Genomic DNA, 22,767 nt, shown 5'->3' with positions numbered 1-22,767 from the left:
ACTAGGTCAGCATATCCCTAGTGGCTGGCACCTACTCAGGAAGGAGCATGAATATTAGGTTAAAAACATTTTCCCCAGAAGAGTGGCACCCTAAAGGGTCTTATTACTCACCCTTTAAATGCAATAATGTGAAACTTTGCTGCCATTGAGTGCATGGGTACCAAACCAGTACTGTGTAAGGAGGGGGCAGGAGGCATCAAGAAAATACTGACTCATAGCAAAGGGCCTCGTAAGACTGCTGTGAGAGAAAAGGATTTTAACAGTTAGCTTCATTTTTCTATACGTGAGAAACAGACTGAAGTTCCACAATTTCCTCTGGAAGGCTGACCTGAAGGGCTGGTTATGCTGCAATATAAGTACTTAACCTGTTGCATCATCAAAAGTGTACCTCTTGTGTTAGAGTATTTCTCAACTGACTCATCAAGTCACCAGATCTACCATGGAGACCTAGTTTTTGTCTACTCTGGGGCACAGAGTACCAAACAGGGGACATAGAAACAGCTTAGCAAGCATGGGACCAGAGTTGGGCAAGCCATGATCCAGTTACCCCTCATGGAGTCTGGGTTTACTTCTGGAATAAAATGTTCAGTTACAGCTTGGGTTTCAGAGAGGTTAACAACCACTGCTTGTATTTTCAAGAAGCCAGGAAAAAAGTCAATGTCTGGTACTTTCTTACTCTATGAAAGAGTCCTACCTTCTCTCTCTTTTCTATCTGGGGACTGGTTATTTGTCTCCTGCCATCAGGAGAAAATAGTGGGCTTGTCACACTTCCTGGGTTTGAATCCCATCCTTAGTATTTGGCTAGTTGTGTGTCATTGGGCAAGCTACAATTTCCCAACAGGAACAGTAGCATGACTTCATTAAGGGTAGCTGAAAGTTAAAAGAGATTATTTGTGAGTGTCCTTAACATATGTGTGCCCAGCCCACATGCACATTCAGGGAATGGCTGGCTATCACTGGAAAGACTTAAGGCCAGTCCAAGAAGTATAGCTGGGCCTCAAGAATGTGAAAATTTGTGTATCAGTATATCACCTCTACTGCTCTGTGTAGCTAGCTGCATTCTCTCCTGTACCTATTGCAGCAGTGTAACTGCGTATGGTCTTCAGAGGCAGCTGGCACGTCTACAGAATGCACTGTCCTATCACAGTGCCCCTCCCTCCCTCACCTGCAGAGGAGACTGTCTGCCCAGGCTGTGAATAATGAACCTTGGAACCTTTATCCAAAACTGTCATCATCACAAAAGAACCCCACGCACATTTAACTTTTCAGAGATTTTTATTGTTTCAGACCCAGTCATGCATACTAAAATTACCTATTTTCACCACTTTGACTTAGAAAATGCACTTAGAAAAATAAACTTTGGTCAAAACAAACACTGAAGTACATGAATCCACCATGTATCCCTATGCTCAAAGCCGAACTGAATTTCAGTTTGAAGCAAGGAATGTGACCAGTGGCTGAAACGGTGCCCCAAGCTGGTCAGAAAATCAGCTCACCTCCCATTCCATCAGAGGCTCTTGGTCAGAGAGGTTTCAGATATTTCACTTGTAACAGGTTCCTACCTGATAGGCCAAGAAGCTGAGGCATACCCACAAGAATCCACAGCAGCAGCATCTCACTGCCTCACTAAATCTGCTGCCCAGTGAGATGAAAAGAAAAACAGCTTCATGAAGCAGGAGTTTCATCACCATCATCTCCATCCACAAATCACATTGATCCTTCCCATGAACCAAGCTCCTATTGACTCTGATGTTTGTTACTAGCATTTTAAGCAAACCATTTCTCTAAGTCAGAAGAGCAGAAGAATGTATTTATTTGAGACAGAGTATTGCTTTGTCGCCCAGGCTGGAGTGCAGTGGCACCATCTTGGCTTACTGCAACTGCTGCCTCCCAGGTTCAAGCGACTCTCCTGCCTCAGCCTCCCAAGTAGCTGGGATTACAGGAAAGCACCACCACACCCAGCTAATTTTTGTACTTTTTAGTAGAGATGGGGTTTCACTATGTGGGCCAGGCTGGTCTCAAACTCCTGACCTCAAATGATACGCCCCCCCTTCAGCATCCCAAAGTTCTGGGATTACAGGGCATGAGCTACCACACCTGGCCAAGAGCAGAAGAATTTAGATTTACAAAATTAACAGATCCCAATACGGAGAGGTGTTACCAGAACCGACATCTTTCCTGAACAGTAGACATGTTTCTGTTCGGTATCTCCACACCTCTCATGGCCACAGGAGATACAGTATATAGTATATAATTGGTTTAGCTAACATTTTACTCCCTAAATTAAAGGAGGCTTCAAAGGAAAACCTTCAATGTTGGCAACTTTAAAATGGTAAAACTTTTAAAAGGTATTATAATCACCACAGCAGTACTCTAGCTTTTGCTACCCAAATGAAAAAGAATCCCATGATCTGAGAGTCAAATAGTATTTAGAGAAATGCCTCTTACTGTCATATTTCTGGAAAAATTGTGTTTTGTAACCTGATTTAAAAATTTTTACTTTTTTTTTTTGAGATGGAGTTTCACTTGTCACCCAGGCTGGAGTGCAGTGGCACTATCTCGGCTCACTACAACCTCCGCCACCTGGGTTTAAGTGATTCTCTTGCCTCTGCCTCCCAAGTAGCTGGGATTACAGGCGCCCGCCACCATGCCCAGCTGATTTTTTGTATTTTTAGTAGAGACGGGGTTTTACCATGTTGGCCAGGCTGGTCTCAAACTCCTGACTTCAGGTGATCCACCCGCCTCGGCCTCCCAAAGTGTTGGGATTACAGGTGTGAGCCACCCCGCCCGGCCTTGTAACCTGACTTATAGACCTCCTAAGTAAGTGACTCCTTGTGAAACCAGGATGAAATATCAAAGATCTAAAGCTACTTTTGCCTTAATTTTTGCAGCAGCAATAGAATAAAAAAGAAAATGCAAGGAAAAAAATTTAAAAAATAAAGCAACCTTTGCCAAGAGCAAGTTGGAAACTCAAGACATGAAGCCAGGGTGGCACTTTTGGCTGTTTCTGTAGATTTCATCTAGTCTCTCCCCCATGAAGGCAGGACAGGGGAAGAGGCACAATTTTCCAGAATTCCATGTTGGGATATGGGGGAAGAAGAGGAAGAAAATTCCCATATTCTGAAATGTATAGATACATTTGGAAGCTTTTAGGTACCAATTCATTCAGACCTAAATTTCCTAAATAACAAGCCAATTGAGGGGGGAAAAAAAGGAAAAAAGCTTCTACAAAGAGAGTACAGTGTCTCTGTGGCAGTGAAGCCAACTAAATATAAGGAATAAAGGTTGGAGTATAGATCTCTATCACAGAATCACTCAGGGATGTTAAGCAGCTCACCCAAGGGCACATAGTAAGGTAAAGATGGAGCCTGCGTCTCCTAATTTACTGTCCCATTTCCCTCCGACACCACATTACCTTGAATTTAGGGAAAAGTTAATTTCCAAGTGTTTGTGCAATGGGCCAGAACGTCTCCGTGAAGGAACATACTCCCAGTTCTTGAGGTTCATGTGTTTGCCTCACCAGTGTGCTCCCTAGCTGGTTATTCCCACCCTGCTGAGACAGTGTGACGCAAACACCCTGCTGAAGCCACAAGGAGACCACCTTGATTTTCACCCAGGGAAGTGGTTTTACAGCGTGGTTCAAGCTTCCTGAGGTGCCAAAACTATTTGATATCTCTTTGGAGCCAGAACAAAGCAAGCAGCTCTCGGAGGCAGATAAACATAGGCTGCAACTCCTAGAAGCTGAGTGAAACCACTCCTTCCTTGTCCAACTGGAAAAACCTAAGAAATAGGCCTCTCCAAATCACTTCTGGTCTTCGAGATAATTCTCTAGGAGAGCTTTGGCCATGCCTACATTAAAACAAATGCCACTGGCCAGGAATGCAGTGTAGAATTGAAACATCAGGGCTGAGTGATTCATTCCTCCTTACCTAGTTTTTGTTTTGTTTATCTGTCTTCCTTCTTGGGACCTAAGAAAGCCTCCACCCAATTCTCCCATCCAGGCCACCAGGTTCTGAACCCCCTCCTTTAGCCATCCCACTTGCCCTACTTGGGCCTCTTCAGCAGTGCTGGTCACATCATCATCAGATGGAACTAGAAGCAGCCAGGAGTGCTTTTTGGCACTTCCAGCTCAGCCAGGACCCTAGAGGATCCAGGGTTACGATCCATAGTGAAAAGAACTTCCTCTAGAATTGGTATTCATGAAGTAAAGTAATTTCCACCAACAACTTCTCCAGACATTTAAAAAGGCGATAGAGATGAACAGCTAAGTAACAACAGACTGGCCTTCAAATTTCAGAGTATTGTTTTCTCCCTAACTGAGCTGTCCACCTTGACTGGTTAGTCTAACAGATGCATGGAGAAGGGGCACACACAACACACGGTACTTTTCACTATTTAACACCATGAGCATGTGGAATACATTAGAAAGGAAATAGGTCAAAAGCCATCATGTGAACCATCTAATTTGATGTTTGGGCTAAGACTAAAATCTTGGCAGGGAGGTTCTAAAGAGCTGAAATGCAGAACATTCAGGCTGACTGGTTCACCCACACCAAAGAGAGAAACTCAAGTGGGGCTGGGAGGGCAGGGGGGGCCCAGAAGTGACCCAGCAATAATCTGCACTTGTGTTCATTTCCAGAGACCAAAAAAAAAAATTTTTTTTTTTTGAGGCAGAGTCTTGCTCTGTCACCTAGGCTGGAGTGCAGTGGTGCAGGTGATTCTTCTGCCTCAGCCTCCCCAGTAGCTGGGACTACAGGCACCAGTCACCATGCCCAGCTCATTTTTGTATTTTTAGTACAGCTAGGCTTCACCATCTTGGCCAGGCTGGTCTCGAAGTCCTGACCTTGTGATCCGCCCACCTTGGCCTCCCAAAGTACTGGGATTACAGGTGTGAGCCACCACACCCGGCCCAGAGACCAGAATTTAAGAATCTCAAGTAATTAACCATTGTAGCTAGGTTTACAATATAGTAACAGAGTCTCAGGGATGGAAGGAATTCATCATACAAGATCCTGGTCACCTGGCCTCATAAAAGCCATATTTTCCAAATCTAACCATCACTATAGAAAGAAAATTGGTGTCAGTGAGTCCCAGGAATACACATAACAGTTTCTTTAAAGGCAGAGCTAATTACTGACACATCTCTCTTGGAAAGACATGTGTACCACAAACAAAAACAGGATCCAACCACTTGTATCTAGATATCTTTCTAGGCAGAAAATCTAACATTCAGTAACTAAACCAAATCCCACAGCAGCCAAAACAGCCCTAGCTGACATTTCATCCAGCCTTATTTTATAGGGGAGAAGGTTGAGGCCTACAGAGGCCCATGTCTTGTCCATAGTTGCATACCTGGGATCCAGGCCAGAATTCTTGTAGCTACACAGGCCTGGAATCCAGCATTTTAGGTTGAGTAAAATCATTTCCTGCTAGGTCCCTGTATGATTCTATTGAGAACCAGGGCTAAGGCTTTATGGATTTGGGAAAACTTAAGTTTCTATTGCAAGCTTCAACCAATGGGTCCCAGAGGTGCTTTGAAGTCTCCGGCTTCCACATTTGACCACAAAGTGCTGCTTATGTCCTGATGCTTGCATGATTCAGTTAAGGTGCTTTCCAAATCCAGTGACAGCAGCTGGGGCCTTGATCTCCAGTAAGTTTCCTGATGAGCAGCAGAGGTCTGTACTTAGGGTTCCTGTGAAAAACACAAACTCCTAGTCTCACGTCTGGTCACACTGCAGGTTTGGCCAAATTATTTCATACAAGTAGTTCTTACTGGCCAAACAGGTTGTTTTTCTCCTGGAAAAGTGGGATCAAAGTGACTCTGGTCCTGATTTTTCTTGCTTCCAAGATGTGTAAGAACCAGATCACCACCCCCTAACCAAAAAGCAGAACAAAACAGATACACCCTCCAGATTAATAGTCGCAGACTGGGATTCCAAATGTTTAAGAATCAGTGGGGACATTTTCCATGTCTTCCATGGAGTAATTCAAGTAACCAAAGGCTTACCCCAAAATGGGCTCACCCTCATATCTCATGGGCTGTTCCTCCATCCTGCAGTTTAATTACAAGGAGCAAGACTGAATCCTTGGCCCCTTAAATTCTCCTTGTGCCTCTCCAAAGAAAAGAAGGAAAAGAATTAAAGATGGTGACCCTGGGGGACGGGCTAGTAGCAGGAGTACAGCTGTGACTTCGCAGCTCGCAAGGAGTCGTCACACTGTGCATCTGAGGCCAGGCCCTCAGGCAGCAGCGTCTGGCCCAGGATGCTGTCACAGGCAGGGACAGGTTGGCAGAACTCTTTCACAAAATCGTCTTCTGAAGCTAGCAGTACCGCGTTCCAGGTGGCAGTGTCCAGCTCCCCAGCTGTGCCCCCATACTCCTTGGGGAGAATGCTTCTTGGAAGGTTTGCGTGGAGAGAGTTCAAGTCAGACCCATGGAGGAAGAACTAAAAGGGAATGAAATGAAAACACACATGTCCTTAGGTTAATCAGGAATGCAGAAATTTCCTGTATGGTAGGTGCTCAAATATCTGTTGAATGAAGAAAGGAAAGGTTAATGGCAACTCTACCCTTACTTTTTCAGCCCAGAAAGCCTGGAGTATCCTTACTTATCTTTTCCTTATACCATACGCCCTGCTGGCTGGAGCTTCAGAATGTATCCAGGATCCAGCCGCCTCACCACCACACTAATGGCATCAGCCACATCGCTTCTCCCTGGATTCCTCTAGTGGCCTCCTATCTAGTCTCCCTGCTCCCACTCTTGTCCCTCTGCAATCTAAGTTCTTTTCAGTGAAATTCAGATTACAGTCGTGCCTCTATGTACAGCCTTCCAGCACTCCCACCTCAGACTCTGAGGCCCAGTCTGGCCTCATTACTTCTCTGAGTGCTCTCACCACCTGCCCCTCCAGTCTTGACCCAGCTATGCCAGCCTAGCTGCTCTCCCAGCATGCTGCTCTCCCACATGAGGGTGGTGTCCTTGCTGGCCTCCCAGATACCTAGATGGCTCACTCTCTCAAGTCTTTGCTCAAATGTCAGCTTCTTAAGGCTGCCACCTCTAACCACTCAGTTGAATATCGCAACCCTTCCCACCTCACACACGCTATCCTTTTCTCTGCTTTTTCTCTGTAGCACTTACCACATTCTAATACTAGATAACATTCACTGTGGCTCCCTTTAGAACATAATCTTCCTAGGGGGAGGGGTTTTGGTCTGTTTTGTTCATCTAGAACATGCTTGTACATAGAGTTGATCAATAGGTATTTCTGAATGAATGAACCTATGAAGGAACAAAGGAAGAACATCATGGGCCCCAAATCAGGGCATTTCACAGATGTAAAAGATCTGTCCAAAGGCTGCTTTGGTAAAAGTTCCAAACAGAATCTTTAGGGACCCACATGGGTTCACACCCAGGCAGGGAAGCCACTAAGTTAGTGGTTTGCAAATCTAGCTGTGCATCACAATTTCCTAAGGGGATTTTAAAGCACAGATTCCTGAGCTGATGAATCAAAATCTTCAGGCAAACAGCCTAGGAATCTGGGGCTGGATTTCAAGTTCCCTCCTTTACCTCCTTGGGATTTTCTATCTATATATGTTACTTTGGAAAAGCAAGGGCCCAGTGCGATGGCTTATGCGAGTAATCCCAGCACTTTGGGAGGCCAAGGCGGGTGGATCAACTGAGGTCAGGAGTTTGAGACCAGCTTTGCCAACATGTAAAAGCCTGTCTCTGCTAAAAATACAAAAAATAGCTGTGCGTGGTGGTGCGTGCCTGTAATCCCAGCAGGAGGCTGAGGCAGGAGAACTGCTTGAACCCCAGAGGCAGGGGTTGCAGTGAGCTGAGATCGCACCACTGCACTCCAGCCTGGGTGACAGAGCAAGACTCCGTCTCAAAAAAAGAAAAAGCAAGAAAAATTCAGGGCCCAGTCTTTGCAGTCATATTCCTAGGCCTCGGGAAGGAGAAAAATACCACCCATCCCATTTCAATCAGTGGGACTGGGAAAGGCTGAAGAGGGAAGTGGCTCCTCTGGGTCAGAAAGGAAGACTCAAAGTGCCATTTATCCCTTCTTAAGTAAGAGGTAAGCTAAAAACTCACACAGCTTATAAACCTTGAATTGCTCCACAAACTATACAGCAGGACAACATATTAGGCAAATGGAAAGGCTTAAGTAGCATTTTTAAACCCCATAGTTCTAATGACCATAACTTAAAAAAAAATTATTTTAGAGGCAGTGTTCCACTCTGTTACCCAGGCTGGAATACAATGGCAAGACCATAGCCCATTGTTCAAGCCCATGGCAGCCTTGAACTCCTGAGCTCAAGCAATCCTCCCACCTCAGCCTCCTGAGTAATGGAGACTACAGACATGTGCCACCACACCCACCTAATTTCTTTTTTTTTTTTTTTGAGACAGAGTCCCACTGTTGCCCAGGCTGGAGTGCAGTGGCATGATCTCGGCTCACTGCAACCTCCGCCTCGTGGATTCAAGTGATTCTCCTACCTCAGCCTCCCAAGTAGCTGCAATTACAGGCATGTGCCACCATGCCTGGCTAATTTTTTGTATTTAGTAGAGACGGGGTTTCACCATGTTGGCCAGGCTGGTCTCGAACTCCTGACCTCAACTGATCCATCCACCTCGGCCTCCCAAAGTGCTGGGACTATAGGCGTGAGCCACCGCCTGGGCACACCCACCTAATTTAAAAAATTTTTTTAGAGATGGGGTCTTGCTATACTGCCCGGGGAGGCTCTTATGATAAAAATCCTGGTTCTCCTCTCCCTACTGGCAAATATTAAATTCTTATTAATTTACTGTTCCATCTTCCCCTCACAAAAGGGACTGTTCATTTATTTTATCTGTAACTCTGTACTTTCCAAATGAGTCGTTACAGGGCAAAAATAATAAACAAGTATCAGATGTCACAAATAAATCAATGGAGGGAAAGAAAAATCTGAAGTCAATAGGATCATCACTTACTCTGTTTGCTATTTTCTCCTTTAGAAATGGTTTTATGATGGCAAAAATGCCTTTAAATATTCGAGGTTCATTCACAACATGGACTGCTTTTATCCGAATGGGGAAACCATCCTGTATGGGAAAGGCAAAGGGGTTTAGAACATCTGGAGAATCTTTCCACTCCTTCCTCCCCAGAGTTAAATCTTCATTTTCAGCCCCAACATCAGTCTGATCTGATCCTTATGGCCTCCTCAATGAGGAGGGGCCTAACTAGAAGATGGGCCTCAGGGAAAGTCTTTCCTGGGACCCAAAACTGGGTTAGAAGAGAGGCAAATGGAGGCTGGGCATGGTGGCTCACACCTGTAATCCCAGCACTCTGGGAGGCCGAGGCGGGCGAATCACTTGAGGTCAGGAGTTCGAGACCAGCCTGGCCAACATGGTGAACTCCCATCTCCACTAAAAATACAAAAATTAGCTGGGCGTGATGGCACACGCCTGTAATCCCAGCTACTTGGGAGGCTGAGGCTGGAGAACTGCTTGAACCCTGGAGGCAGAGGTTGCAGTGAGCCAAGATCGTGCCACCGTACTCCAGCCTGGATGACAAAGCAAGACTCCATCTCAAAAAAAAAAAAAAAAAAAAGAAGAAGAGAAGCAAACATACGAAGAGATGATGCTCTTATAGCAGAAAACAGTCTGAGTCTACAGGGACGGATCCAGCAAACATCAGACCTTCTAGATCAGTGTTGCCCAAAGTATATTTCTCAGGATATTAGAGGTTATACAAAACAGGGCTCCACAGCAGGCAAATCAGTTTGAGAAACGCAGTCCACTAAGCATAATCAAGTGGTTTCCTTAACTGCAGTCCTGTTCAGAGCCTTTAACATGTAAATTCTTACAGTTTAAGAATTGGACATTCTTAAACTGAAAGGGACATGCTATATAGCATTTCCCAAACTTACTTAATTTTTTCTCCTCTCCAGATGATCTTACAGTACTAACACTGATCCACACTCTTGATCCTGGCACTTGAATCTACATGGTATTCAGCAGGAGGCATCAAAAGCAGTGCCAGCGAAGGAAAGCCAGGGTTGGCTCAAAGCCAGAATCCAAATGTTTGATAATGTCCAAATGTAAACTGATTTATTTAAATAATAAACCTGGTGCACCACAGGGACTGAAACATTTGTAGAATCCAGTAAAAAGAGCTACTATATCACTGGTGCCCCATAGTTCACAAAGGACAACACCCCATGTGGCGGGTGTTGAACAAGTAATCAAAACCTGTCACAGCTGTGACAGGCTATATTTTCTCTAGGTCTCCATTTCCCCATCTATCAAAAAGGAAAAATAGTTCTTGCCTTGCCTATCTCAGAGGATTCGTTGAGGGACTGAATGGGCCCTGATGACTGTAAAGCACTGTACAAGCCATTAAACACGGTGTAGATATGGAGGGAGCACCACAGTCCCCAGTGAATGTTCTGAAACAACATGAGGTGTGAAGCATTTGACCAAAATACAGCCCAACAGAATGCCATATCTCCCAGGTCCACAGAGGGCAGGAGGGGCTCCAGCACCTTACGCAGAAGCATAATTTCTTAAAAGTTTTTCAAAAATTTTTTTGGGGACAGAGTTTTGCTGTTCTTGCCCATGCTGGATGCAATGGCGCGATCTCAGCTCACTGCAACCTCCGCCTCCCGGGTTCAAGTGATTCTCCTGCCTCAGCCTCCCAAGTAGCTGGGATCACAGTTGCCTGCCAGCATGCGCAGGTAATTTTTGTATTTTTGGTAGAGACGGGGTTTTACCATGTTGGCCAGGCTGGTCTCAAACTCCTGACCTTAAGTGATCCACCTGCCTCAGCCTCCCAAAGTGTTGGGATTACAGGCATAAGCCACTGCGCCCAGCCAGTTTTGTTAGGAGAATTTTTCCTCTGCCTTCCAGACCAAAAAAAGGCAAAAAGCAGTTCCCTAGTTTTTTGGATTCTTGCCTTCCTGAAGTACCTATTCCAGAGAGTACTTGAGAGACTGATGAGAACAAGTGGTAAATAGGACTTTTAAATTTCTTCACATAATGCTTTTGTGTTTTTCAGATTGTAGGTGTGGGATGTGCAGTTTGTGTATCATGTGAGACCCACAGTAAATGGACAGGCCCTGGGGAAAGCCAAAGTCACAACGAAACAGGCAGGACAGATAGGGGTCTTACCTGGAGGATGCCAATCACCTTTTTGGCTATAAAAGGGCCAAAGTGAGATGCTTTTGATAAACTCACTCCTTTGTAGTCTGCAAGAATTACAATTCCATTCACCTGGGTTTCTTCAGACTGAATGAGTTTTTCTAAGGTCAAGTATATGGCTCTGATGTTTTCGGTAATTGGATAGTTGCTCGGTATCCATCTGTCTAAGGTCATAAGAGATTGACAGTATGTTACAGAAGTTAATATAAATAAGGGATCAAAGATTTATCTCCTATCACTGTTGTTTCAAAATGGAAAAGAAAGATACTCTAGTAGCCATGACTCTATTTAGGTTAGTAAATGGAATAATAAGCAGCAGCTGGTTTCTTAACTCCAAACAGTAGCACATTTTGCGATGCAAATACAATTGAGTGTTGAGGTTAAGAGCATGAGCTCGGGCTGGGCACAGTGGCTCATGCCTGTAATCCCACTACTTTGGAAGGCCGAGGTGGGAGGATTGCTTAAGCCCAGGAATTCAAGACCAGCCCAGGCAACATGGCGAAACCCCATCTCTACAAAATACACAAACATTAGCCAGGTGTGGTGGGGCGTGGCTGTAGACCCACTACTTGGGAGGCTGAGGTGGGAGGATCACTTGAGCTCAGGAGATTGAGGCTGCAGTGATCATGCCACTGTACTCCAGCCTGGGTGACAGGGTGAGACCCTGTCTCAAAAAAAAAAGATGCACTCTGAAGTCAGACACACCTGAGGTTTGAATGTTACTAACTGTGTGACTTTGGGCATGTTACTATAATACCTCACTCTAAGCCCTAATGTCCTCATAAGTAGAATAGGGTGATAATGCCTACCTTCATGGACATCTGTGCTTTCTGCCATCATGTATCTCCCCTTGTCTTCATAGCACCAACCTGATTTTCCTTATGGAACCACCTCCTTCCACTCTAGCCATGCAATTTGGATAGAACTGACTTGACTCCTGACTCCAGAAGTGAGCAAGTGATTGGGGATTGATTGGCCAGTGATTGGCCAATCTGACAGCACATCCTTCTGGCCACAGTGTGTGATCCAAGCCAGGTCAAGCAGAGTCAAGGAGACTCAATTCTAGGACCCTGGCCCTTTGGAAAGAGATCTCTCTTCCCTCTTGTAGTTTTGAGGCGGTGAGTCTGAGATTCACAGGCCCCATGAGGCAAGAGAGCTGGCCTGGGAATGAAGCCCCTGTTGAGGACAGCAGTGGTGGGGACAGCTTTCCAGTGCCAGAGTTTGGGCCCCTGAATCGAAATACGGCTGGACTTCAGTTATCTGAACAACTGAGTTTTTTTGTTTGTTTCAGCCAATGTGAGTTGGCTTTCTGTCACTTGCCACACAAAGACTGAGTCTTGGCCAGATGTGGTGGCTCACGCCTGTAATCCCAACACTTTGGGAGGCCAAGGCGGGTGGATCATTGGAGGTCAGGAGTTCAAGACCAGCCTGGCCAACTTGGTGAAACCCTGTCTCTACTGAAAATACAGGCCGGGCGAGGTGGCTCAAGCCTGTAATCCTAGCACTTTGGGAGGCCGAGACGGGCAGATCATGAGGTCAGGAGATCGAGACCATCCTGGCTAACACGGTGAAACCCCATCTCTACTAAAAAATACAAAAAAACTAGCCAGGCGAGGTGGCGGGCGCCTGTAGTGCCTGTAGTCCCAGCTACTCGGGAGGCTGAGGCAGGAGAATGGCGTAAACCTGGGAGGCGGAGCTTGCAGTGAGCTGAGATCCGGCCACTGCACCCCAGCCTGGGCGACAGAGCCAGACTCCGTCTCAAAAAAAAAAAAAAAAAAAAAAAAAGACCAGGCTGGCCAACATGGTGAAACCCTATCTCTACTGAAAATACAAAAATTAGCCAGGCATGGTGGTGCACACCTGTAGTCTCAGCTACTTGGGAGGCTGAGGCAGAAGAATCACTTGAACCCAGGAGGCAGAGGTTGCAGTGAGTCGAGATCACGCCACCGCACTCCAACTTGGGCAACAGAGCGAGACTCTGTCTTAAATAAAAGCTGAGTCTTGACTCATACACAACCTTGACAGGGGTACTGTGAGGATGGAGCATAGTGCTGTGTTCCCCTCCTCTTTCCAAGGTGGATACTTTTCTAATACGCCCCGTGTATTTAATGATTTCTTTCCTCTCTTTGGGAAAAAAAAAAAAATGAAAATGCCCACATTTTACTGTTAACCACTGTTCTCAAGAAAATCCCAGCAAAATCTACCACTGTTCTCAAGAAAATCCCAGCAAAATCTATGTGCCTCTTTCTTAAAAGATAAAACCTCACGTTTGCCAACAATGGGATATGTGATACATGCAAAATTCTTTTTTATTTTTATTTTTTTGACGGAGTCCTGCTCTGTCACCCACGCTGGAGTGCAGTGGCATGATCTCAGCTCATTGCAACCTCTGCCTCCCGGGTTCAAGCGATTCTCCTGCCTCAGCCTCCGGGACAGTTAGGATTATAGGCATGTACCACCACGCCCAGCTTTTTGTATTTTTAGTAGAGAGGGGCGGGGTGGCGGGGGCGGGGGGCGGTTTACCATGTTGGCCAGGCTGGTCTCGAGCTCCTGACCTCATGATCCACCTGCCTCAGTCTCCCAAAGTGCTGGGATTACAGGCATGAGCCACCGCACCTGGCCTGATATATGCAAAATTCTCATGAAAGATCTTTGTCCCCGAATTGTGCCAGCTTGCTGTTTAACATTGATGCCAATTAACCCTGCCTCTATGTAACTGGATATCATCCCTTTCAATCACATGTCTCAAAAGAGCTTTAATAAAGGCAAAGCTGATACCCAATTGAGAAGAAATGTTTCTCTGTATGCCTCTTCCTAAAACGCTGGGTCGGTGGAAAGGGGTCCAGATCTGCTCCAGACATATGGGGAAAAAATTCATCTCACGAGCAAAGGGTTGAAACTGTGCAAGCAAAGGTGCAATCAGTGTTGTAATATCTGACTGTGTTGTAATATTCTTATGAGTTGAGTACAGAGGAGCAGCAGAAAAACCTGCTGACTGGTTTCCAGATCTCTTGGTGCCCTAAAATCTGTACTGTATTGCTTATTTTAAAATAAACACTAATTTTGGCAAGTACCTAAAATAGCAGGTAAGCCATTAACAGTGGTCTTGGTACATCATAGTAAAGTCTGAAGACAATGGAGAGTTTGGGGAATGAGTAAAGGCAGAGGAAAGTGCATGGAGGTGTCCACTCCCCATCAAACTTCCCTTCAAGAGGGTGTTTATATGAATGAGCAGAAGAGGGCTATTAGTGTGTTCTCATTCCCTGGCTTACTTAGGGAGAACATTGCATCCTTACTTTCCATTCTTCTCTCAGCTGTGGTCTGATGGAAAATGTTGAGGCTAGGAATGGAGTAGAACATTCCAAAGTTTATAATGCTTTTGGTGTCATGGAAGAGAACAGGCCTAAGAATCAGAAATCTTGAGTTCTGGCTGCCCCTGGTCATTGTGAAATGCTCTTTGGGGAGCATTTCTTTCTTTCTTTTCTTTTCTTTTTTTAAATTTTCGGTAGAGACAAAGTCTCACTATGTTGCCCAGGCTGGTCTCAAACTCCTGGCCACAAGTAGTCCTTCTCCCTCACCCCCGCAAAGTGCTGGGATTACAGGTATGAGCCGCTGCTCCTGGCTGGGGAGTATTTCTAAATGCTCTTTTAGTGGCAGAGAGCCCCCATTCGTAAACTGCCATGACAAAGAAATGTAAGGTATCCTAATTACTGCCAAGAAATGCGAAGATCAAAAAACAAATCCAAAGTGAATCGTGTCAGTGGCTCCACAAAATAGAGGAGAGGAAGGAAAGGCTGGAGGAGGCACAGAGGAGGCACTTTCCAGGTGTCTGCCTAGTCCACACCCTTGCACTGATACCTGTACCTCAACCTATTCACAAAGAGGGCTCAGGGAGGGCCCTGGCAGCCATGCTTGTATCCTATGGCCAGGGGCAGGTTCTTAGGCCCCACCTGATGCTCCCCGCTAGAAATCTGGAATCTGCGTTGAGGAACTTAATTGGGTGGTCAGGCAAACCTGAGAGCTGAGCGGGTGCCAGATTTAACTGTGCACAGGAGTGGGACAGCCATACACAGAAAAAAGTGTGAAGAAGATACGCAAAAGGAAGAAATATGTGGCTGAAGGATACACAGACTGTCAGGCAGGGACAGGGAGAATGGCTGTCTTGGCTCCTGGTGGCAGTCTGATTCTTGGTTCTAGGCCCTAGTAAGAACTGCCGCGCCTTCAGTTCTCTGGTTCTGGGAGGTACTCCTGTCTCCTTCGACTAAATCCTCCCTTTTTCTGAAGTTGGTTTGAGTAGGTTTTTGTTATTTGCAATCAAAAAAGCCTTGACTATGACAAAGGAGGGGTAAAAAAGGGACTTGGAAAGGAGGACAGGGTGCTGAATGGACACACTGCAAAGACTGGACACACCCGCCCCACAACAGTCTAGGGAGATACCTGGGCGGATGCAGACGACATGGCAGCCCCTGGGGTCAGTGTGGGGCAGCACGGTGAGGAACCCAGAAGCAAGGACATCTTTTAAGGCTGATGGCTTCAAGTTATTGAAGACTTCGGGCCAGCTTCTCCTACAGCTGTGGTAGTTGATGAGGAGCTGCAGGGCCCGGTCGTAATCAAACTTGCGGGCTCGGAGGAAGCGCAGCAGGAAGGCGTCGTCAAGGGACGTGCTCAGGTTCGGGTACTCCTTCCGCACCATGTCACGAAGGGCCTGCACATCTCGAAGTCTCCATTCCGGCTTTTCCTGCAGCTCTTCCCGGGCTTTCGTGACCAGTTCTTCTGTCAGTGAGCACACGTAGCCCGGAGGCTCAGGTGGTGGCGGCAGCTCATTTTCAGAGAGTGAGGCCACAGAAGGGCTGGTTCTCAGAGAGTCACTTTCTTCTGACATTAGCTACCAGGGTCCCTGCCAACACAGAAGCCCTAAGCAAAGTTAACAAGTGCTTATTTCAAATCCCAGGGCAGCCCAGTGTAGGGGACAGGAACACTTCTGTAAAAGCCAAGTAACCTCAGGGCAGTGTTTCTCAACTGGGGGCAATGATCGGGATCTAAACCACACACGCAAGTCTGACCCCAGGCTGGCTGCTGTTAGTCCCCAGGGAGGCAGCCAGCAGCTACAGCAGACTATATACTCCCTCATAAATACCAGGGCCTTCCTTATAAATGTATTAATAGGTGCTCAACCTTAGTCATCATTAAATAAATGTGAATTAAAACAACTCTGAGGCCAGGCGTGGTGGCTCACACCTGTAATCCCAGCACTTTAGGAGGTCGGGGTGGGTGGATCGCCTGGGGTAAGACTTTGAGACCAGCCTGGCCAACATGGTGAAATCCCGTCTCTACTAAAAACACAAAAATTAGACGGGTGTGGTGGGCACCTGTAATCTCAGCTACTTGGGATGCTGAGGCAGAAGAATTGCTTGAACCCAGGAGGTAGAGGTTGCAGTGAGCTGAGATGGCGCCACTGCACTCAGCCAGAGCAAGACTCTGTCTTAAAAAACAAACAAACAAAAAACTCTGAGATTCAGATTGGCAAAAATAAGATAAAATAACATACTCTGATATGTTTGCTGCTGCTGGGAGTATAAATTGACAGCCTCTTTGGAGGGCAGTTGTCAATATCTTCAGAATGAAAACCCACATGCCCTTTGGGTCAGCAATTCCATTTCTAGGACATATACTTGTATATATGTGCAAAATATGCACATGACCTTCACAAGTATTGATTATAATGACAAGATTGGAAACACCTTAACTGCCCATCAGGGGAGACTGGTTAAATAATATTACCATACGAATGGGGTACTAGTCAATCATGAAAAGGAATTAGGCAGATGTTTATGAATTGATACGTTAAAAAAGCAAGTTGCAGAATAGTGTACAGAAAATCACGTTTTAAAACTATATATATACACTTGTGAATGCACACAAAACTTCTGGAAGGACATAATAAGAAACTTACCAATGGTTATCTCTAGGGAACAGAACTGGACAAGTGAAGATTTAAGATGAGAAAGAGGATTTTTACTGTACTGTTTGAATTTTTTACCACATACCCATGTAACATATGTGCCGGTCAGATCTCCTGCTGGGAAAACGTAATTGATGAAGGGCCTCCAGTAGCTGTCCCTCTAGGATCCACTATCCAGGGGAAGCCACAACTTTCCGCAGCCCTTCTGTGGCCCCACTGCTCCTAGCCAATGATTTAGTGAGACATGGGACTCCTCTAACAGGCAGTGTTTGCTTGAGGGCCTGGCCAAACCTTTGTTGGGACTGCCCTGCAGTCGGAGACTTGCTGCCCAAACATTCACAGGAGCTGATCTGCATCACTGCCCGTGGCTCTTCCTGACTTCACCAGCTCCCTCCCCAGGTGTTGTCCTTCACAACGGTTGCCTCTAAATTTCTAGCATGTCTAATCTCGTCCTAGTGTCTGCTTCTTAGAGGACCCGAACTCATGCACTTTTTTGTTTTTTAAGAGACAGGGTCTTGCTGTGTCACCCAGGCTAAAGTGCAGTGGCGCAATCATAGCTCTCTGCAACCTCGAACTCCTAAGTTCAAGCAATCCTCCTGCCTCAGCCTCCCAGGTAGCTGGGACTATAAGCGCACACCACCACCACAACTGGCTAATTTTAAAATTTTTTTCTCGGGCTGTGTGTGGTGACTCACGCCTATAAGCCCAATACTTTGATGGGCTGAGGTGGATGGATCACCTGAGGTCAGGAGTTCGAGACCAGCCTGGCCAACATGGTGAAACCCTGTCTCTACTAAAAATACAAAAATTAGCCAGGCATGGTGGTGTGGGCCTGTAGTGCCAGCTGCTTGGGAGGTTGAAGCATGATAATCGATTGAAACCAGGAAGCAGAGGTTGCAGTGAGCTGAGATCATATCACTGCACTCCAGCTTGGGCGACAGAGCGTGACTCCATCTCAAATAAGTAAAAAAATATATATATATATATTTACTATATATATATATATTTACTATATATATATATATATATATATATATATATATATATATACTTTTTTTTTTTTAAAGGACCACTCTGCTGTCTTGGGAATGGACTCTAAGGGGGTGAGGACCGAAGCAGAGACCATTTAGAGGCTATTGTAATAATCCAGCTGAGAGATGCTGGTGGCCTGGAGTAGGTAGCCTTCGCTGACCCTCAGGCCAGGTTAGGTGGCCCGCACTTCTCCCACCCTGTTGCAATTGTCTGTTGGCAATTTGTGAGCAACATCCAAGTTTGTCTTGTTCATTACCTTAAACCCAGCACCTAACGTGGTGTTAGACACATAGTCTGCACTCCATAAATATTTGTTGAATGACTTTAGTCTGGTTGGCAGAGATATGCTAAGTGAGGAATGGAACACCTATGGCTTTGTTTTTATGGAAGCCACCAAGAGATGCCTGCAGTCCCATCTAGTGTCTACCTGAGCGACAAACCACAGTGTTCACAAGGTACAAGCCTCACCTCAAAGCCCCTCTCCAGCCTCATTTTCCATCTCATCCCATCTTGATGCACATTAAATGCCAGTCAAAACAAACTATGAGCCATCATCCTTGGAACAACTCGTGCACTTCTGATACACTCTGCCTGGAATTTCCTCTTCTAATTTGTTCCTAACTCGACAGCTCATGGCCTTCAAGGCCCAGCTGCCATGTCACCTCCTTTGTGAATCCTTCCCAAACTCCCTGAGGGTGATTCCCTCCAGTTTTCCACAGAACTGGGTTCCTATTTCTTTTTTAGAATTACAGTCCAATGCCATGGGCGTTTACATAGAACTCTCCAGAGTCAGTTTTACCACCCACTCATTTATCAAATAATTACTGATCACCTACCATGTATGTCAGGCACTGTGCTCACAGGCACTGGGAACACAGACGCAAATATAATTCCTCGCCTAATGAAGCTTACATCATAGTGGAATGAAGAGAATGCATACTTGAGCATTTTACCATGTATCAAGCATTGCTAAGCCCTTTACCCATTTCCTCATTTAATCTTCACAGTATTTGGTGAGAGCGCTATTACTGTTCCCATTTTACAAAAGACAAAAAGGACTGTCCCCTAGAATGTAAGTTCCACGAGGGCAGAGGGCTTGTCTTCCATGTCCACTGCCACCCCCAGTGCCTGGCACATGGCAGTGGTCTGTACACATCAGCGGAGGCTATAGGTTAAGCGATGCGCCCAAGGGGGCACACCCGGTGAGGCAGAGCAAGGATGCATCTAGCCCCACCCTGGTCTTCTAATCTCTACCCTCCACCTGGAACTTCATGTTGACTCTCCAGGGACTCAGCAATGCCGAGCGCTCAGCAGGGCTCAGTCACAGGCTGGTGAATGAGCTGACAGGCGGGCATATGACTGAGATACAGACACCATTGGTAAGGGTGAAGCCAGAGATCTCCCCCACCTGAAACCCATCGCTTTCTGGAGCATCACTTTCCTTTTCACTCCTTCCTCTCAACAAGAGGAGGTCAGGAAGCCATCTCTCCTAGAGCCCCCAGACCCCACATCCCGTGGACAACCTTCCGAGGCCCCCACTTCCGGCTGTCACCCCCTCCCCAGGTGTCCCCATTTCCTGGGGTCTCTCGCTCCTCTGGTCCCCACTTCCGGTTATCCCTCCCTCTCAGGGGTCCCTCTCCTTAGCCCCCACGGCACACGGACAGGCTCGCGGGCACTCACCGGCCCGGCTACGGGCGGAGCGCGGGTCAATCGGCGGCGGGAGCCTCGTCCGGCAGCGCGCACAGAACCGACCCGCACTCCCTGCCCGGCCGGCCCGGCCCCTCGCGCCGGAAGTGACGTTCCGGGGCGTGGGAGGCGGGGCTCCGCCTAGGAGCGCGCATGTGTGACACTTCCCCGCAACGCTGGCGTTCAGTCGCCCTCTGGCTGTCAGAGCTCCGTGCTGTGGACCTGGAATGGCTGGGTACCAGCCGCTTGTCAAACGCGACTTATAGATGGGGAAACTGAGGCTCAAAGAAGGAAGGAAAGACGCTGCCATTTTCCAGGAACATGCTAACATGCACCTGTTGTTTAACATCCAATGATCTCATTAACTCCTCATATTTATGCATTTCCCCTATTTCAGGAAAGGGAAACTGGCAATCAAGGCCGTAAAGGGCTTCAAACCCAGACCTCAGGATTAGCATTCTAGATCTCCCCCCAGCTACGGCTGCTGTCAGGACTGGCTGCTCCAAAAGGGGAGATTCCAAACCAGGGGACGTCTGTCTGTCATTAACTGAGTGACCTGGAGCAAGTCCCCATTCCTCCTTGGGCTTCTGTTTCGTTATCTGAAACCTGATTCTTGCTCTGGAGCCTGATTCAATAATTACTTTTTTCCTGCTTTGGGGTTCATGACGTTCCCTCCAGACAAAGGCTTTACTAACTCCCACCCCAGTCAATAAGATCCCCCCGCAAGTATTTTGTGCAACTGCAACTTTGAGGCAAATCTCCTAGGTCCCTCTGAGGCAGAGTAGACACTAAGCCATTTCTAGAGAGAAATTCTGGTGGTCCAGGAGAACTCTGAGCCCAAAGAGACGACCTTAAACAGTCTTTTCGTTTTCTTACCCCAGGAGCAGGAGGAGTCCCAAGAAGATGGTAAGTGACCCATGAGGGCCACAAGAAAGTGGCAGTTTCTGCCAGATACTAGATTGAGGGGCAGGGGGCAGCAGTGTGGAGGGGACCTGCGAATCATGAGTTTTGACTCCTGCTTTCAGTTTCACCACTTCTAGGATTGACAGACAAAATATAGAACATTCACTACAGTTTGAATTTTAGATAAACATTTAAGTATGTTCCTTTCCAAACACACACACACACACACACACACACACACACGTGTCTTATGCAACATTTGGGATACATTTATACTTTAAAAATTGTTGTTTATAGGAAATTCAAATATGACAACTGGGCATCCTGGATTTTGTTTTCTTTGCTAAATCTACGTATTATGTTCCCGTTACTGTTACAAGGAATTACTGCAAACTTCATGGATTGAAACAACACAGATATATTCTCTTGCTGTTCTCTAGGTCAAAAGTCTGAAATCAAGGTGTTGGCAAGACTGCATTCTTTCTGGGGATTTTGAGGAAGCATATCAGTTCCTTTCCTTTTACAGTTTGTAGAGGTCACCTGCATTCCTTAGCTTATGGCCCCTTCTTCAAATCACCTCAACCTCTTGCTTCTGTTGTCACATCTACTACTGACTGATCCTCCTGCTTCCCTTTTCTTGTAAGGACTCTTGGGATTACACTGGGCTCACCCAGATAATCCAGAATAATCTTACCATCTCAAGATCCTTACATTAATCACATCTGTGAAATCTTTTAACACGTAAGGTAAGGCCGGGTACAGTGGCTGTAATCCCAGCACTTTGGGAGACTGAAGCAGGTGGATCACTTGAGGTCAGGAGTACGACGAGACCACCCTAGCCAACATGGTGAAACCCCGTCTCTACTAAAAATACAAAAATTAGCTGGGCATGGTGGCACACGCCTGTAATCCCAACTACCCGGGAGGCTGAGGCAGGAGAATCACTTGAAACCGGGAGGCAGAAGTTGCAGTGAGCCGAGATCATGCCACTGCACTCCAGCCTGGGTGACAGAGCGAGACTCTGTCTCAAAAAGAAAACCCCCAAAACAGCCGGGCGCGGTGGCTCATGCCTATAATCTCAGCACTTTGAGAAGTCAAGGCAGGTGGATCACCTGAGTTCAGGAGTTTGAGACCAGCCTGGCAAACCTGGTGAAACCCTGTCTCTACTAAAAATACAAAAATTAGCCAGGCCTGTAATCCCAACCACCTAGGAGGCTGCCCGGGCTCCTGCGCCCTGCCAAATGGCAGCTCTTGTGGCAAAGGGTGAGGGATGACCCTGTCCTAACCATTCTGTCCTAGGTATTGGAATAAGCCCCTCTCCTCCACCCAAACCTAGGACCTACTACTGGTGCCTGGAGCCCAGATGGCAATCCTAGATGCTGCCAGCAGGAGAAGAACTTGGTCTCAAGGGCAGGTCAGGGAGAGGATTCAGAGATGCCCCAGAAATCCCTGCCCCTTCTCTCAACTGAGGGCCGTTATCACATTTTAGAGAACCAGATTACCTCAGGATTAGAAAGTCTCCGATAAACAATGACAACAAAAAGAGTTTCTGCTTTTTGAATGATTATATATACCAGGCACTGTGCTTGTATGATCTTAATTTCACCTTACAATGACCCTGTGAACAGCAAGTTAGCATTGTCCCATTTACAGAAGAGGAAACTAAAATCCAGAAAGAGGCCAGGCCTGGTGGCTCACGCCTGTAATCCCAGCAATTTGGGAGGCCAGAGTGGTGGATCACTTGAGGTCAGGAGTTTGAGACCAGCCTGGCCAACATGGTGAAATCCCGTGTCTGCTAAAAATAGACACATTAACCAGGCATGGTGGCAGGTGCCTGTAATCCCAGCTACTCTAGAGGCTGAGGCAGGAGAATCACTTGAACCCGGAAGGTGGAGGTTGCAGTCAGTCAAGATCATGCCATTGCACTCCAGGCTGGGCAACAGAGCGAGACTCCGTCTCAAAAAATAATAATAAAGTAAAATAATGTGAAATATTGAGAAAGAGAAAGTCT

At 46.5% G+C, this 22,767-nt stretch overlaps 1 protein-coding gene across 12 annotated transcripts in view; it reads right to left on the bottom strand.

Moving 5' to 3' along the window:
- Positions 1-1,256: 1,256 nt before the first annotated feature.
- Positions 1,257-22,767, bottom strand: part of TTPAL (alpha tocopherol transfer protein like) — a 47,321-nt gene continuing 25,810 nt past the window's right edge. For 2 of the 12 annotated variants that reach the window (XM_077948680.1, XM_077948682.1), the window contains 4 exons: positions 15,611-16,070; positions 11,144-11,337; positions 8,966-9,076; positions 1,257-6,443 (listed from right to left, as the gene is read on the bottom strand). In XM_077948680.1, the coding sequence (XP_077804806.1) occupies positions 6,165-6,443; positions 8,966-9,076; positions 11,144-11,337; positions 15,611-16,055 (1,029 nt within the window). In that variant the 5' untranslated portion in view covers positions 16,056-16,070 and the 3' untranslated portion in view covers positions 1,257-6,164. 12 annotated transcript variants of the gene reach the window in all.

This window comes from Macaca mulatta, chromosome 10 (assembly GCF_049350105.2).
Source record: "Macaca mulatta isolate MMU2019108-1 chromosome 10, T2T-MMU8v2.0, whole genome shotgun sequence".
NCBI lineage: Eukaryota > Metazoa > Chordata > Mammalia > Primates > Cercopithecidae > Macaca > Macaca mulatta.
The sequence above is the reverse complement of the archived record's forward strand: the minus strand, read 5'-3'. Positions and strand labels throughout refer to the sequence as shown.